The sequence below is a fragment of the Emydura macquarii genome, unplaced genomic scaffold, assembly GCF_026122565.2.
Source record: "Emydura macquarii macquarii isolate MOO-44397 ecotype Brisbane River unplaced genomic scaffold, CSIRO-AGI_Emac_v2 contig_3240, whole genome shotgun sequence".
NCBI lineage: Eukaryota > Metazoa > Chordata > Testudines > Chelidae > Emydura > Emydura macquarii.
The window spans coordinates 7,492,138-7,508,979 of record NW_027133377.1 but is presented as its reverse complement, the minus strand read 5'-3'; the positions used below and the strand labels follow the sequence as shown (position 1 = coordinate 7,508,979).

Here is a 16,842-nt window from a genome sequence, read left to right as displayed (position 1 = left end):
GACATTTCATCAATAGTTCATATTGCTTTCCTCATGGTATGTTTCTATCAATGAGATGGTAACTTTACTTTTAATCCATCATAAGGGAGAAATGGAAGACAAACAATCAGTGAATCAGCTGTTCTTTGTAATATGGGAAAATATGTTTGATAAGCTCTAAACCCATTCTGAACCTTATACAATTATTGCTATGATGCGAATAAAAAGACACTGATGACATGTTAGATATTGTCATATCAACTGTTTTAATGAGAGGAATGATTGCACCATTAAACTAGACTTGATCATCATTAAGTGAAAGCATACATAGTAGTTCCAGTTATAGATTAGAACATCTGCTCAACCTTGCAGCTCTTGCTAAAATGATGACCAAAAGTTGCAGATGGTGCTGAACTCCCTATGAACATAAGATCGCAGGAATTGCCCTACTGGAACAAAGCACTGATCCATCTAGTCTAATAACCTGTCTTTCTGTGGCTAATGCCTGATGCTTCAGGAAGATGTAACTCCCCCTACTCCCCCACTCCCCAGAGTGTACCTAACTCTGAAATATGGCAACATAGAGGACATTCTTTTTTACCCCAATTGGTGATCAGTTGATACTGTGAAGCATGAGGAGATCTATCTATCTTAGCTAACTATACTAACTTGTGTAGCTATGCAGCTATTATAATTTTAATTGTGGCTAGTGTGGATGCAGATATTTTCTTATTCACAGAAATGATTGTCTCCTTTTGAAAATATACTAAACTTTTAGGGACACTTATAAAACATTACACAAAGCAAATAGGAAATGTTTGGTAAAACACTGCCATTCAAAAACAGGTTATTTATACCAGCAGTGTGTAATAAATACATTGATCAAGCCAGTAAGACACTGCATTCTTCAGCTAAAGTTGTTCCAAACTTGTCACTGTATGATTACTGTTTTGTATCCCATAAATCAAATTTTCAACAAAGTGGTTTTAAATTTCATTGAGTGCAATCTTTTTAGCATATGTGCAACGTGCCTAAGGTGGCACTTGACCAGGATTCATCACCTACTTTGGTCCACTGGCTGGATCATTAGCTTCCCCAGTCTGAGCCAAGTACTGGTGTGGAACTGATCCATGCTCCCATTGAGTGCAATTTAAAAAAGGAATTTTCAAAATGGCAAAGGCACCAAGATGTGAATACATCCAAACCTTGACACAATGTTTTTTTTTCTGCCTTTTAGGCTGGCTAACATATCATCTGCTTATCACAAGGGTTCACTTGTTCTTGATAAGTGTCTCAACCTTCAGTCCTTCCTCACACAAATAATGTCAGTCAATTGTAGGCATAAAACGGGCTACTTGTGTAACTACAGATTCAGGCCCTAACAAAGCCTGAAAATATCCCTCTACAAAACAAAGAGGAGCTGTAACCAATCCAAAAGTTTATAAAGATGCATTGTTCATAGCTGTATTCTCATCTTGGGCCACATCTTGTATTCAGATCTTCACAGACAGACCCCTGTGCCTTCAAAGAGTATGTATACAGAGCTAAGAATCTGCCAAAACAGATGCAGGAATACAGGATTCTGTATTATATGTATCCTGTGAATACAGGATTGAAGTTTGTTTTCTTTCTTTCTTTCTTTCTTTCTAATACAGTGTATCGATACTCTTGAAAACAAACATTGAGTTAGTGGGATGCGAGGGGAGAGTTTGAGTAAAACTGACATGCTACCTTTGTGTTGGGAAACACTAAGAATCTTAACTAATAAGAGACAAATACCTCCCTGTTTGCTTTAAGAAGCCACCAGGAAAATGGTTCTAATGGGTTGGTCATAGATCATACTTCCCAAAGAATCTCCATAAGCAATACTGGCCAAATGTACATTATTTATTGTTGAAAAGTTCCAGGGACTTGGAATGGTTATATCATTACAAGAAGTAATTGTCACTGTTCACACATTCTCACCTGCTGATCAGTGGTTGTGAATAGGCCTCATCTACTCTAACTAAATTGACTTTAGCACTTCATAGAATCATAGAATATTCATAGAATATTAGAGTTGGAAGGGACCTCAGGAGGTCATCTAGTCCAACCCCCTGCTCAAAGCAGGACTAACCTCTGCTATATCATCCCAACCAGGGCTTTGTCAAGCCGCAGCTTAAAAACCTCTAAGGATGGAGATTCCACCACCTCCCTAGGTAACCCATTCCAGTGCTTCACCACCCTCCTAGTAAAAAACTTTTTCCTAATGTCCAACCTAGACCTCCCTCCCTGCAACTTGAGACCGTTGCTCCTTGTTCTTTCATCTGCCACCACCGAGAACAGCCTAGCCCCATCCTCCCTAGAACCCCCTTTCAGGTAGTTAAAGGCCGCTATCAAATCGCCCCTCACTCTTCTCTTTTGCAGACTAAACAAGCCCAGTTCCCTCAGCCTCTCCTCATAAGTCCTGTGCTCCAGCCCCCTAATCATTTTTGTTGCCCTCCGCTGGACTCTCTCCAACTTGTCCACATCCTTTTTGTATTGGGGGGCCCAAAACTGGACACAATATTCTAAATGCGGCCTCACCAATGCCGAATAGAGGGGAATAATCACTTCCCGTGACCTGCTAGCAATGCCCCTCCTAATGCAGCCCAATATGCCATTGGCCTTCTTGCCAACCAGGGCACACTGCTGACTCATATCCAGCTTTTTATCCACCGTTACCCCCAGGTCCTTTTCTGCAGAGCTGCTGCCCAGCTCGTCGGTCCCCAGTCTATAGCTGTGCATGGGATTCTTTCTTCCTAAGTGGAGGACTCTGCACTTTTCTTTGTTGAACCTCATTAGATTTCTTTTGGCCCAATCCTCCAGTTTGTTTAGGTCACTCTGTATCCTATCCCTACCTTGCAGGGTATCTACCACTCCCCCCAGCTTAGTGTCGTCCGCAAACTTGCTGAGGGTGCAATCTACCCCATCCTCCAGATCATTAATAAAGATGTTGAACAAAACCGGCCCCAGGACCGACCCCTGGGGCACTCCGCTTGTGACCGGTTGCCAGCTAGACATGGAGCCATTGATCACTACTCGTTGAGCCCTATGCTCTAGCCAGTTCACTATCCATTTTATAGTCCTTTCATCCAACCCATACTTCTTTAACTTGCTGATAAGAATACTGTGAGAAACCGTATCAAAAACTTTGCTAAAGTCAAGGTATATCACATCCACCGCCTTCCCTACATCCACAGAGCCAGTCACCTCATCATAGAAAGCAATCAGGTTGGTCAGGCATGACTTTCCCTTGGTGAATCCGTGTTGACTGTTCCTGATCACCTTCCTCTCTTCCAAGTGCCTTAAATTGGATTCCTTAAGGACCTGCTCCATGATCTTTCCAGGGATTGAGGTGAGGCTGACCGGTCTGTAGTTCCCCGGATCCTCTTTCCTCCCTTTTTTGAAGATGGGCACTATATTTGCTTTTTTCCAGTCCTCAGGGACCTCCCCCTGTTGCCATGAGCTTTCAAAGATAATAGCCAATGGCTCTGAAATCACCTCAGCCAACTCCCTCAGCACCCTCGGGTGCATTGCATCCGGCCCCATGGACTTGTGAATGTCCAATCCTTCTAAATAGTCTTGAACCTGTTCCTTCAGCACTGCGGGATGTTCGCCTCCTTCCCATTCTGTGCCACCCAGTACAGCAGTCTGGGAGCTGATCTTGTCTGTGAAGACAGAGGCAAAAAAGGCATTGAGTACCTCAGCTTTCTCCACATCCTCCGTCACTAGGTCGCCTCCCTCTTTCTTTAAGGGGCCTACACTTTCCCGAATCTTCCTCTTGTTGGCAACATGCCTGTAGAAACCCTTTTTGTTCCCCTTCACGTCCCTTGCTAGCTGCAACTCCAATTGTGCTTTGGCCTTCCTCATTTCATTCCTGCATGTTCGAGCAGTGTTTATATAATCCTCCCTAGTCATCTGACCAAGCTTCCACTTCTTGTAAGCTCCTTTTTTGCGTTTAAGTTCGCCAAAGACTTCTTTGTTAAGCCAAGCTGGACGCCTACCATATTTGCTATTCTTTCTGCACATCGGGATGGTTTGCTCTTGTGCCCTCAATAAGGTCTCCTTAAAATACAGCCAGCTCTCTTGGGTTCCTTTCCCCCTCATATTAGCCTCCCAGGGAATCCTGCCCATCAGTTCCCTGAGGGAATCAAAGTCCGCTTTTCTGAAGTCCATGGTCCGTATCCTGCTGTTCCCCTTTCTTCCTTTCATCAGGATCCTGAACTCGACCATCTCATGGTCACTGCTGCCTAGGTTACCACCCACTTCTACTTCCCCTACCAAATCTTCCCTGTTTGTGAGCAGCAGGTCAAGAGAAGCACGGCCCCTAGTTGGTTGCTCCAGCACTTGCACCAGGAAATTGTCAGCGACACTCTCCAAAAACTTCCTGGATTGTTTGTGCTCTGCTGTATTGCTCTTCCAGCAGATATCAGGGTGATTGAAGTCTCCCATGAGAATCAGGCCCTGTGAACTGGAAACTTTCCCCAGTTGAGTAAAGAAAGCCTCATCTACCTCATCCTCCTGGTCTGGTGGTCTGTAACAGACACCCACCACGACATCACGCTTATTGTTCTTGCTTCTAAGCTTAACCCAGAGACACTCAACTGACTTATCTCCAGTTTCATACTGGAGCTCAGAGCAGTCATAGTGCTCTCTTACATACAGTGCAACTCCTCCCCCCTTTCGCCCCTGCCTGTCCTTCCTGAACAGTTTATACCCATCCATGACAGCGCTCCAATCGTGACAGTTATTCCACCAAGTCTCAGTTATTCCACTTGCTCTCCCCATTGTTGTTTCTTATCTTTGGATGGATATATATCCCTCCTATCTGTGATTTCCACTTCATGCATCTGACGAAGTGGGTTGCAGCCCACGAAAGCTTATGCCCGCAGAAATTTGTTAGTCTTTAAGGTGCTACAGGACTCTCGTTGTTTTTATTATTTATTGTAAAGCCTATTTATCTGATTAGTTTATTTTATTTCTTGTGTGCATGTATTCTGTTTTTAAAATTCTAATAAATAAATTGAACAAACCATTTTTGACAGACATGCAACAGGCACTCCCAAGTTAAACCACTCTAAAGTTAAACCTTAGACTGACTTACCTTAAAGGTGGATTTACCCCACCCTGTGCTGAATAGCTAGCTGAGCCAGACTAATTTGGACTTAACCAAGAACATATTGATACTATGGTACAATTGAGAGTAGTAGGAATGAAAAGCTGACTTCAGGGTCAAGTTTTCAATTCAATTTCCAGTTCAATTGATTTATTTAACCTGGAGAGAACTCTTGAGATATTATATATAACATTTGAATTCCAAGATGGTCCTTCCAAGGGGTGATGTACTTATACCCTTATGAAATCATTCAGTATAAAGTGCATTTGTCTAAAAACAAATTTAAACATCATAAACAAGTTTTAGAAACTCAATTCCAATCCTGCAAGGTTTCAAGTGCTTCCTTTGATGTGAAGAATGCCCTTGGCTCCCTTTGAAGTCCTTTAAGTCAATGGGACTTAAGGCTGCTCAACATTTGTAGGAAACTTTTGTCAGCTTGCTGGATTCAGACCATACCCGCAGACTGATACCGAAAGGTGGGGAAAATGTGAGCTAGAATTCAAATTTGGTATAACAGAAGGCCAGTCCTACTCAGAAGTACCTGCACAAGAAAAGCTACTCTGTTATGCAAAAATTTATATATAATCTTTATCCTTGCTTTGTAACAAGTTTCCTTTCACTAAAAACGAAGCAATAAATGTTCTAGAAAGTTGGCAATCACTTCTTCATAGAAAGAATCAATAGAATTTTCTGTTGATATAAGGAAGTAACCCTCCAGAATGACTAGATGAAATGGGCTTGCTAAATATAATAATTACGTTCCAGACTAAATTTGCTAAAATAGCTACACCAACCTAATTGGGATATAGGCTCCTGTCACATTCTGGGGTGCAGTTCAGACCAGTGAGGGGTTGTCATTGCCTGCCCTGTAACTCTGAATGTCTCAAAATGCTCTGCTGCTGCAGCTCTCTTGTTTGGACTCTTCCATCTGGCAGACAAGCATGCACTGAGTGTTTGTGTTTTAAGCAGAGCTGACTCACAACTCTGATTCCAGAAGCTTGTTTGTTACACTGCTGCCACTGCCTGCCTTGGTTACATCGGGGGCCCAATATCTCCAGTCCTGAAATTTCCCAAAAGGTGTTTTCCAGACTTCTCCTGGACCATTCAGAGAGCTATTCATGTTTGTTCCTTTAAAGATACAATAGCTTTCCAAGTTAGCTGGAGTTAACATTCACTTTAAATCAAACACAGCAATGGGTTGGTATAGATTAAAAGTAAAACAAGTTGATTAAAATACTCACTTAAAATCTTATCTCCTTTTAAAGTATAGAAAGAGTCAGAAAAAGTTACAAGCAAAGAAAAGTGAAAAATGTTTTCTAGAGGCTGACTTAATATAAAAAAATCTACAGTCTTTGTGCAGGGCAGTTTCCTTATGAATATACATTCCAGCATGATGGCTGATCACTCCTTAGTCAAGATCCCCCGCAAAGTCCAAAGTGCTAGGATCCTTTGTTGTCTTAAATGATAAATAACTTGGATTCTGTGTGCCCCTCTCTTTTGTAGTCCAGTGAATCTTTGAAATGGATTTTCCTGAAGGTTACCCCCATAGTAAAGTTTATTCAAGCTGTGAGGAAAGGAACATGGAGTCTTCTGGTGAAGGAAGTTTCATGCTGGTTTCTTGCAGTCACCTTCCCCCACTGTGATTGAATGGTTATCTCTTCCCCTTGTTGGTTTGATGGTCCTGTTTACTTTCTATATAAATTGTATTCCTACTGTTTCTTAATGTATGTTGGAAATACCCTCCAGGTGGCAGAATCATGTTCCTTTGTCTAGGGTAGGGTAACTTCAGCCCTGCCTGACAGATTCACTTTAAGAACATAATTTCCAATATGTCTGTAATTTTGAATTCGTCCTACCATACATACATGACTCATTAATATTAATAATCAATATGATATTAGCTTCCTATTGATATCTCACATGATACCTTTTAGATACAGGTTATGACATTAATGAGTTGGGGTACAGTCAACTGGTCAGGCCAGCTGAAACTTACTACCAGTGAGTCCCCTCCCTTCTTGCACTTGTGCACTGTTAGGGTCACAGTTCCTAAGTCATTTATACACCTTGAAAAGTTTACATTCTATGTATGAAATATTTCTGTCTTGCCATATTAATCGGTTGAGGTATTTATTCTGTAGTTGTCATCATCATGGTATCTGAACATCTTATAATGTTTATTTTAAGGGCAATTCTTCGGTTAGATTAAATGGGCTTGAAATTAATGCTTATTTACTCTAGCTGAGCATATGTCTCATTGTTTCCTTCCTTTCTATATGTTTCATATGCAAGGCAAGGTATTTTTAAGGCATTTTCAAACAGGGCATCTTCAATATTTGTGAATGTGCTCAAAATCTGTAATTGTAAGAACAAAATAATATTTGTGGGCATAAAAATACCCAACTCACCTATACACATGCTGATGTCTAGAAATATTGTGAGAGGTTTTTTTTTTTCTAAAGCCTTTTATTTTAAAAAAATGGCATTTTGATATCCCTGTATGCAGGAAGAACACAATTTAATCTTACTGTTTTTTTGCAAATCCCATTGTAAATACAACCAAACGTGTACATATAACAATAATGGAGTTTATGAAAGTCCTCTTTCAAATTTTGCATTCCATGTCATGTAAGCACAATTTTAGTTTTACATATCTCTTCCTTTCCCATCACAGTCATTCCTGGACTCAGAATCTCCTGATCGCTTGAATGAGGATTTCAACTGGCTTGTATGTGAGGGTATTTACAATGGTTTATGGTCGTCATTACCACCAAGTATTGTAGCAAAGATTGTGAAGAAAAAATTAGTTTTATTCCATCCCAGAAACTGGGTTAATGTGTTATGGAATGTATTATAAGCAATCCAATCAACAAGAAGTTTGATATGTCCATCTCATATATAAAACACATCTCTGGCTTTATATAAATCAGTCAGCTCAGGAACAAATTAAGATTACCTTTTGTCTTCTTTTTTCTCTCCTCAAAAGCAATGGAATTTTTAAAACTAAGTAATTTAGGAGCCTAAATCTTATTGACTTTCATTTTGTATATTTCACTCAATGTTCTTATTTTGCCATTTCAAACTTTTATTTAAAAATAATTTATAATGGACTGGAAAGCCAGCTTTCAGATCCCAGAATGGGTTCTTCGCCAGATTAGATTATGTGATTCAACCTTAGTTTCAAAGCTGAATCAAGAATAAAATTGAATTTGCATTTATTGGCATCAAAGTCTAACAAGCTGTTTTTGTTTAATTTCACTCCTAGATAGTGGAAATCTTGCAAGATCAGCTGATCTCATAACATTTCCACATCCTAATCTAGAGTTGTGTTGTTTTCTCTGCAGGATCTTTTACTACACCAATCAATGTGATATTTGAGTGTCAAAATTACAAACAAACTGTTGTCCTAATAAGATATATGACACATTTGACCCAGAAAATAGGGCTTTTTTTTTTTTTTTTTTTTTTCTGACTTGGAACCAAAATTTCAGAGACATGTTTGGATCCAGGATTCCAAGTATAACTTTCTGGTGTTCTCCTCTGAAATTTGAAGCAGTTTCAATTTCAGGTTGTCCTTTTGATTCCATTTTCAACCCTTGTTTATGTAAAATCTTCTTACTTAAGGGAGAGAACTCTCATCTTGACTCTTTTTAAAAATGTTAATTTGTAGGGAGTGACTCTAATTTTTCATAAATCCTCTAAAGGAAATATATCAGATTATCTTCTTGCAGTCAACTAACAGGTCTGGATTTGAGACTGAGGCAGTGGACTTTAGCAAGCCATCTGCACTAAAAAATTGGTGCCTGATTTTTGCATTACTGATGTCAATCGGAGCTATACCACTGACTTCAGTGAGCACAGAAAATGCTTCCAGTTTGGTCGGTTCTAATATTGATGATTTTGAAACAGCTGCCCAGTCACTGCTATGCCTACTTTGCTACTGAGTGTTAGACTCAGGAAAAAAAATATAATACAGTAGAGGTTGGAAAGAGCCCATAGTCCTGTCACAATAATATTACTGAACTGGAAATACTCATGAGATTCAGTAACAGAGTAAGCAGCTCAAAGCTTTGGAACTTTGTGAAAACTAATTTAACAAAAAATCAAAGACCCTAAAGAATATCACAATTCGTTAGAAATCAACTATAGAAACAGGCAGAATATTTGTTTTTTAAACCAGCTAACATTCAAAGTGCTGCAGCACTTGTTCTGGACTCATCCTCATCCCCTTTCTGCCTGGAAAGGTGTCAGGGAGGGAGCTAGAAATTGGGACAAATTGTGAGTGTTGGGAGGTAGGAAATATGGTGATTTGTTGACATGTTAGTAAGTATTTGTTAACCCTAATCCTTTTCTTTTCCAGATCCTAGTTTTCTGATCCCAAAATAGTTCCTCTTTGTGGTGGTGGTGACTGGGGTATATCATTCTTTTGCTTCAGTTGTGTTGGTTTACTTTATTGTTTTTGTGTATTGGGTTTTATACTCCTTACCCAATTAGTTGTATTATTCATTTTCTGAAGGAACAGCAGCCCTGTGTCCCCAGGCACAGTGAGGTGTCACTTGAGGTGGAGGCACCAGGCATTACAAAAATGAACCCAAGACACAATCCATGTGAGGAGAGGAGAGAAGCCATTCCAAATACCAGCTTGAGCCACACCTCAGAGGAGGGGCTACATACCAGGCGCAGTTTTCTGATAACACATGTCCCTATGATTCAGAGAAGAAGAAATCAGTTAACCAGCATGATTCTTGAGGACTGACGCGGGCAATAATAAAAGTGTTGTTAAAATACAGATCCTTCAGACGTAGCGAGAGAGAATAGTTGCCCTCTTAACATCAGCAGTGAGGAAAAAATATTCAGAACAGATTTCCTGGGAACTGATATCATAATTTGATTCAAGGTAACCAGCAAAGATTTATGACAAGGAAATCTTGCCAATGGATGGACAAACCAGTTCAGAATAAAGTATAAACATTTCTCTCCCTACTTATATTTCTAAGCAAACTCTATCCAATCCATTGTTATAGTTCTGAAAGTACGTGGAAATGGTTTTTCTGTTCACTTTTAGTATTTGTCTGGGGCCAGTGCTGAAAGTCTTGGAAATAGCACAAGAAGGCTGTTTTTGCAAGATCTGCAGTCCATTTTATAGCTTTAGGAGGTTTGGACAATTGAGTTAAGCATTCAGTATTTTGGACGATTAATTATCCAAACCAAACCTGAACTCTGTACCTTTTGAAGTTTGTCCATCATTAGTCTAGATCTTACTGAACTGTATTAAAGTCCTTTTAACATATTAATGCCAGCGCTAAGGAAAATGTAATTGATATTATATGATATTATATGAAGTATTAAGTTTGGAATGTAAACACACTCTAGCATTAAAAAATCAGATAAGCTGTAGATTAGCAACAAACCCTAAATTTTAAGATGACTGTTTTTATCCCATAATTTTTAAAGTAATCTGTTCTATTCGTTCAATGGAAAACCAGAATATCAGTTCATGGCATCTGGAACCTCACAATCAGTTTAACCAATCGTTTAGTCATTCAGTGTATGTCTACACTGAAGTTAGAGGTGTGACTGCAGGGGCAGCGCCAGCTGCTTCCCTGTTGGGGGTGGGGAGGAGGGGGGCTGAGGTGGGCCAGACAGAAAACTGAGGTGCTGTGTCCCCCCTCATCATAAGGTCTCGCCCCCCTCCATAGCCCAACCATGGTTGGAGGCCAGAAGCCAGAGCCAAGCAGTGTGGGGTGCTGGCTACTGGCAGACGGTAAGAGCTGCCTGGACAGGGGCCGACAGAGCTCTTGGATAGCAGCATCCACAAGGGGTGAGGCCTAGGAGTTTAGGCCACACAGGTCAGTCCAGGCTACTGTGGGGAGCCACAGACCCTCCACCTACTGAGTGGTCACTCGCAGGTGGGCAGGGACACAGTCCGGGGGCTGCTATTGGGCCCCAACCCTCTGCCCAAGCTTACTTCTCCACTGCTGCTGGAGCTGGTTGCCGGGCCAGCAGCCACAACTCTCTCCACTCTGCCTGCAGAGCGGGGGAGCTAAGGCAATCTTTGGGGTGGCTATAACCCCTGCAAGCCCCTCCTCCAGCGCCTCCCCTGTGTGACTGCAGCACATGTAGACAAACCCAATCTAATTTTGCCCTAACTAGCTCAAATAACAATAGCAGTGAAGCTGCAGCGGCAACATGGGCGAGAGGCTTGAGTACATAGCCAAGGTCTTGTCAAGAGTAGCTTTGTATAGGGCCTGATCCAAAGCCATGGAAGACAATGGAAGGACTCAAGCTGACTTCAGTGGGTTTTGCATTAGATCCATAACTGACAAATGCCATAATTTTTCTCTAGGTAAAGATCCAGGTTTTTCAAATCACTGATTTGAGGTGTCTCCATTTTGGGGGCCTAACTTGAGACCCCCCCCCAAAAAAAGGGCTTGTCTTTCAAAGATCAGGTGCTAAGAACTTTCTGCAAATCAGGCCCCTCTCTGGTGTTTCAAGCTGGGCACCCAAAATCACTGGTCATTTAGGGGAAACTTGGCAAAGTGTCCAAATAATCAATTTTCAAGTTCACATCTGATACAGAGGTCAGGCTACCTCAGCACAAGCGATAGTTAGAACTTATATTCAACCTGTTAATTACACTCCTTCATCACTGTATGAATCTGGAGGGATGGCTATATGGGGAAAGGATTCTGCTCAAACTTTGGAAGTCAGCTGTGATAGGAAAAGAAATGCAGAATTAGTACATGGCAATTTAATGGGGGACGGGAGGAATTGATAAAATGTTGCTGGTGTGTGACTGTGGTTCTTCAACTTTTCAAGATAGTTGTCATTATGAGGCTGAAGAGCAGTGAAACCTGTATGAGAGGTGACAATTTATGTGTCAAGATTTAGCCTGCTATGATTTTAAACCAGTTGAATTAAAAACTCTTCAAAAGTAAGGCTTGTAAAGAGAAAACACTGACAGATTGTTAACGTCATAGCAAATGGGTGTTGCCTTACTTAGCTTTGTAGAATAAAGCTCACTTCTGGGTGATTTTGAACTTGGTGTTTACAAAAATATTTGGATTTCACTCTTGTAGATGCTGTTGGCCTGATTAATCTCTTTGTCTCTTGCACTAGTCAGTTTAACACCAATGTAGCTCTATTAACTTCAGTGGAGTTGCTTCTAATTTATACTAAACTAAGCAAGAACAAAAGACGATCAGTTTCTTATTAGATTTAGTACCATTGTGATGGCGTGCATTCAGTATTGCAAATGCTACTTATCTTCATCTCCACTGGAATGCCCGAATGGAATGTCCATTCTTCTCCACTGTAAGGTGCTAATTTTATAGCTAGAATTGTTTATATAATTAATTAGGTTAAATGTTTATTCAATAGGGCAACACCATGCAAAATGGAAAAAGGTGAAAATACTTGATGACCTTACAGAACTCTTGTCAGTCCATGTTCTCAAAAGTTTCCTCCTCCTCCATCGTGTAGTTGGCAAGAGGCAGGAAAGTGAAGAGGAATAGATTAATGCTAAGAATATAAATGAATGTCTCATACTATACATTTCAGTTTCACCATGATAAACATCATTACAAAAAAAATAAAACATGCAATAGATTTCAGAATTTTTTTTAAAGGAGGAAGTAATAGAGAGATTAAAACTAATGATAAGGAAACTAGTCTGGTTACAATAAGAACTAGCCCAAGCTTTTGCCCAAATCTCATTAAATCAAATCTTTATAGATATTTTCAAATGTTTGTATAACATCTTTCTCTCCCTCTTATAACTAATTTTCGTTCACTTCTGCTTTTTATGCTGCCTGTCAGGGTTTGGAAATGATGAATTATTGTGAGAGGCATTATTTCTGTCCCAATTTGGTTGAAGAGATATTATAAATTTGTTCAGATCTCCTAAAATTACCAGGCCCATCTTGGAGACTCCAGAGATTTGGATAGTTTGGATGAAGTTGGAATTCCGAACTTTTGGGTTTTATGTAACTTGTATCTGAGCATTTGGAGGTTTGCTGGGAGTGGGGACAATATCTGCTATGTTGTTGATGATGGGGAATTTTTCAGTGTGATACTGGATAACGTCATGAAATGTGGATGTTCTGGTATGTCTGGGATGCTTTCTCCCCTGCTTACAGCGAGTATCTTATTAATGCCAATCATTAATGCCCTGCATACTGCCCTCTATATAAGTGGTTCCTCTCTTTTCCAGCTTTCCCCTCTTTCTCCTCCAGATGGATTCTGGATCTATCTCATATGAATCCTAGGTTTCATTACAGTAGGGGGAATGTCAGAAAAATAGAAAACAGCATAGCATTCCCTGGGACAAGTTCCCTTGGTCTACTCTGGCCTAGATATCAACAGACTTTTTCCAGCCTCTCATACAGAGCAAGAAGTGAAGAGGTGTGGCCTTAATGAAACATAATTGCTCCTATTTTTAGCCTCTGTTATGCCTTCATCTCATGGAGCTTTCCCTTTGACTAACACCTTTGCTAAGTTCCTTGCAACATTATTTGGGGAGAGGAAAAGCAACTCATTTTGCTTTCAACTGAGCATTTATGCTGTTACTCTGCTCTTCCTTCTACCTCCTGAAGGTCAGACATGAATATCCTTTTCTTTGGGTTGTCTGGCAAAGACTGTTCCCAGTTCCAGTTACTAAGTGCAATGTTCATTTGGTATAGAGAGGATAATGTACAGAAGATCAAAAAATAAAAGGTAATTTTAAATAAATATTTCTAGTTCAATACCTGGATGGAGACTGTTTTTATTACAGGTGCAGAGCTATAGTATTTGTAAGAATAAATTTACTCTGTCCTTCAGTTCAGCATTTAAATAAGTCTGAAAATCTGTTTATGCCTCACCAAGAAGTGTGTTTTTCTCAGCACCAAAATACATTTGCCTTCTCCCCCTGTCCTTGATAGATCTCACTTCATTTTCATTTGCAAACAAATCATTTACCCTATTGTTCTTGAAGACAATTTGGCATAACATTTCTTCCTGTTATCCAACCACAGTTGTTTTTTGATATAACAAAAATGTTTCTCACATTGTTTTAGGCTAGTTTGGGGGCTTATAAAAATAGATTTTTAATTAATATAAAGGCTTCTCGCACTTCCATCAAAGTTGTTTGAGCTAAAAGCAGATGATAGGTAGGTCATTTGCATAAAATCATATTAGCCTCCTTGATTACTTTGACTAGCCCTTTGAAATAATGCTTCATTACCATACAAATGGAAATAGACTGTTTTCCTAAGTAACTGTCATATAGAATAAAATACAGAACTCAGTAATAAGATACCCAAGATTTATATACAATTCATAGTGGACATCAGGTCACATTTACCAAGTATAGTTAGGGTAAAAAAAGTCTAATCACACTTTAATATCCACCTAAGGAGTGTTCAGCAACTCTGAGGCCAAGCTTCCTGAAAACTATTATGGCTTTAATACTCCCACCAGGGAGATGGATGGTCAGTGAAGAAAACACCAATAGTTTGGGAACCAAAGGCCGAGTTATAAACTAATAGAGATCACAGGAGCAAAAAATTATTCCCCTGTCTTTCAGTTCTTTGTAACTGTAAAACCCACAATAATGCTTTGGAAGCTGGCATATATTGTCTGCACTCTGCTATCAGGGCCCCCAGACAATCCTGTTAATGTGTATTGTGATGTTTTTGCTATGTTATTATATAGCCTCCCCATTGAGTTTTTTTGAAAGCAGAACAGTATTATAAACTGCGTTTAACTACAAAGTGCACAAAACCAGGTTAGGACAAAAACCCGTCTTTGGGACCTACAATAGTACAGTGATATTTAAGTAGTAAACACTGTGGATCATGTAGGGAAAATTGAGACTGACATGGTATAGTTTTTGATCACTAAAACCCTAAGAGTACATCTACACTGGAACAAGAGAGTGCCTAGAAATTTAATTTTAACCCCTTTTGGAGAAACACCTCTGTGCCCCCTTCTTTATCCCCCACCCCAGTGCCCTTGGAGCTGGAGGAGTTCTGTGCCATCAATGATTCTTGGGGGGCCCGTGCCCATGCTTGCTCCCTCTTGTGCATGCCCCTGCACTGGAATAAAAGACCCATGGCGTGGCTGTGACTGACCCAGGTCAACTGACTCAGGCTCACAGGGCTTGGGCTGTGGGGCTAAAAATTGCTGTAAGGGAGATTTTGATGGGCTGTACAAACTTCACAGTGGAGAGGAAGGGGTAAAGGACTTGCTGTGGGCCCATACTGCTCTCCCCCATCACACCTGGAAAGCATGCACGGCCTGGAGGAGGAGCTTAAAAGAGGAGCAGAGCAGCTCACTTGCTGGCAGCCAGTGGAAGTGAGCAGACCTACAGTTTGAGTGTCTGCAAAGGGAGCACTGTGGGAGGCCCAGATGATGAGGCCCCTAAGTATTGATTCCTGGCCTGCTGAAGGAAAAGGACTCTGGACGTTTGTAAGGCTGGAGGCTTCTTCTTTGATTTATTTGGTTTACGTGTCTGAGTTTTTGCGGGGAGAGGCCGATAGGAAGTTTGTCTGGGGAGACAGTTGCATAAGCACTCTGGTGTGCAAGACTCAGCTGCCTGCCTACCTTTGAGCCCTGGATCAGAATCTGGTGGAGAGGGTGGGCCCAGATTTCCTTATCCCATACCCTGATGGGACTGGAGATAAAAAGCCTACCCCTGATATCAGAGACCCAGAACTAGGAAGATGCAATATCCCAGACAGTCCTGAATCTGGGGCTTTGGCTGGGTGAAGCCTAAAGCCTCCCACTCAGAAGAGGAACTAACCTTGTTGGATGCTTTATGTGCACTGGGAGTATGGACACAATTTATGGCCCAGCCAAAGAACTGAATCACAGAAGGAGACAGACCACTGCCGGGCTGAAATGGCTATCAACAGGCGGCACCAAGACAGAAGGGCACCTACCACTCCCTCTTCCAACCACTGGGCAGCACCTGTGGGGAACAGCCTCCTTCAGTGTTCTACAGGAGGGTCCCTTGGCTTCGAAATTCCCTTCCCTTGCCATGGATCAAAATATCCTGGATGTGATGACCTTCAGTCCATGCTGCAAGATTCATCTGTTTGAACAGGTGTGGAGAGTAGGTTCAGCAGCTACATTGTGGAAGAATTTAGATTTGATTTACAGTAGAACCTCAATTTTATGAATGTTGATTTTATAAATGATGGGTTACATGAATCATTTTTCTACTGTGAAATGTGATTTCAATCCTTCAGCCAGATTTGAAACGAGCGAGCAATTTGATGGCAAAGAGATGAAATTCTCTCAAACAAATCAAAATCAAGCACATAGTATACATTTATTACCATTTTTATGTACATTGTTACTGAATGATTAAACTATGCTAAACTTCCTACTGTAATTTAAAGATGTTCAATTTCATGTCAGTCTCCAAAATAGGCATTCTGTGGGTGTATGATTTGTTGACTGATGGTGTGGAAATTGTGTTTGGTGGAAATGAGCTACTAGTTACTATTTTATGATTTTTCTATTTAATTTTTTTTTGATTGATGGCGGAAGCACTCCTAAAGCCCAGGATATATTTTTATGTTACTTCAGACAAATTAAATGAAGCAGAGCAAAGGGAGTTTATGTTCTTTGACTTTGTTTCATTAAACAAAGATAATTTCCTCAGAACAGTCTCCTCATTTGGTAAGGTTTGTTTAATAATTAAACTGAACAAAACTAGAATACATTTGTTTTTTCTCTCT

At 40.5% G+C, this 16,842-nt stretch overlaps 1 protein-coding gene across 2 annotated transcripts in view; it reads left to right on the top strand.

Moving 5' to 3' along the window:
* Positions 1 to 16,842, top strand: part of LUZP2 (leucine zipper protein 2) — a 299,712-nt gene that overhangs the window by 86,550 nt on the left and 196,320 nt on the right. Inside the window, exon 2 of one of the 2 annotated variants that reach the window (XM_067532096.1) lies at positions 7,791 to 7,844. The exons of the other annotated variant lie outside the window; for it this stretch is intronic. Within the exon in view, the coding sequence (XP_067388197.1) occupies positions 7,825 to 7,844 (20 nt within the window). The 5' untranslated portion in view covers positions 7,791 to 7,824. The remainder of the gene's footprint in view (positions 1 to 7,790; positions 7,845 to 16,842) is intronic. 2 annotated transcript variants of the gene reach the window in all.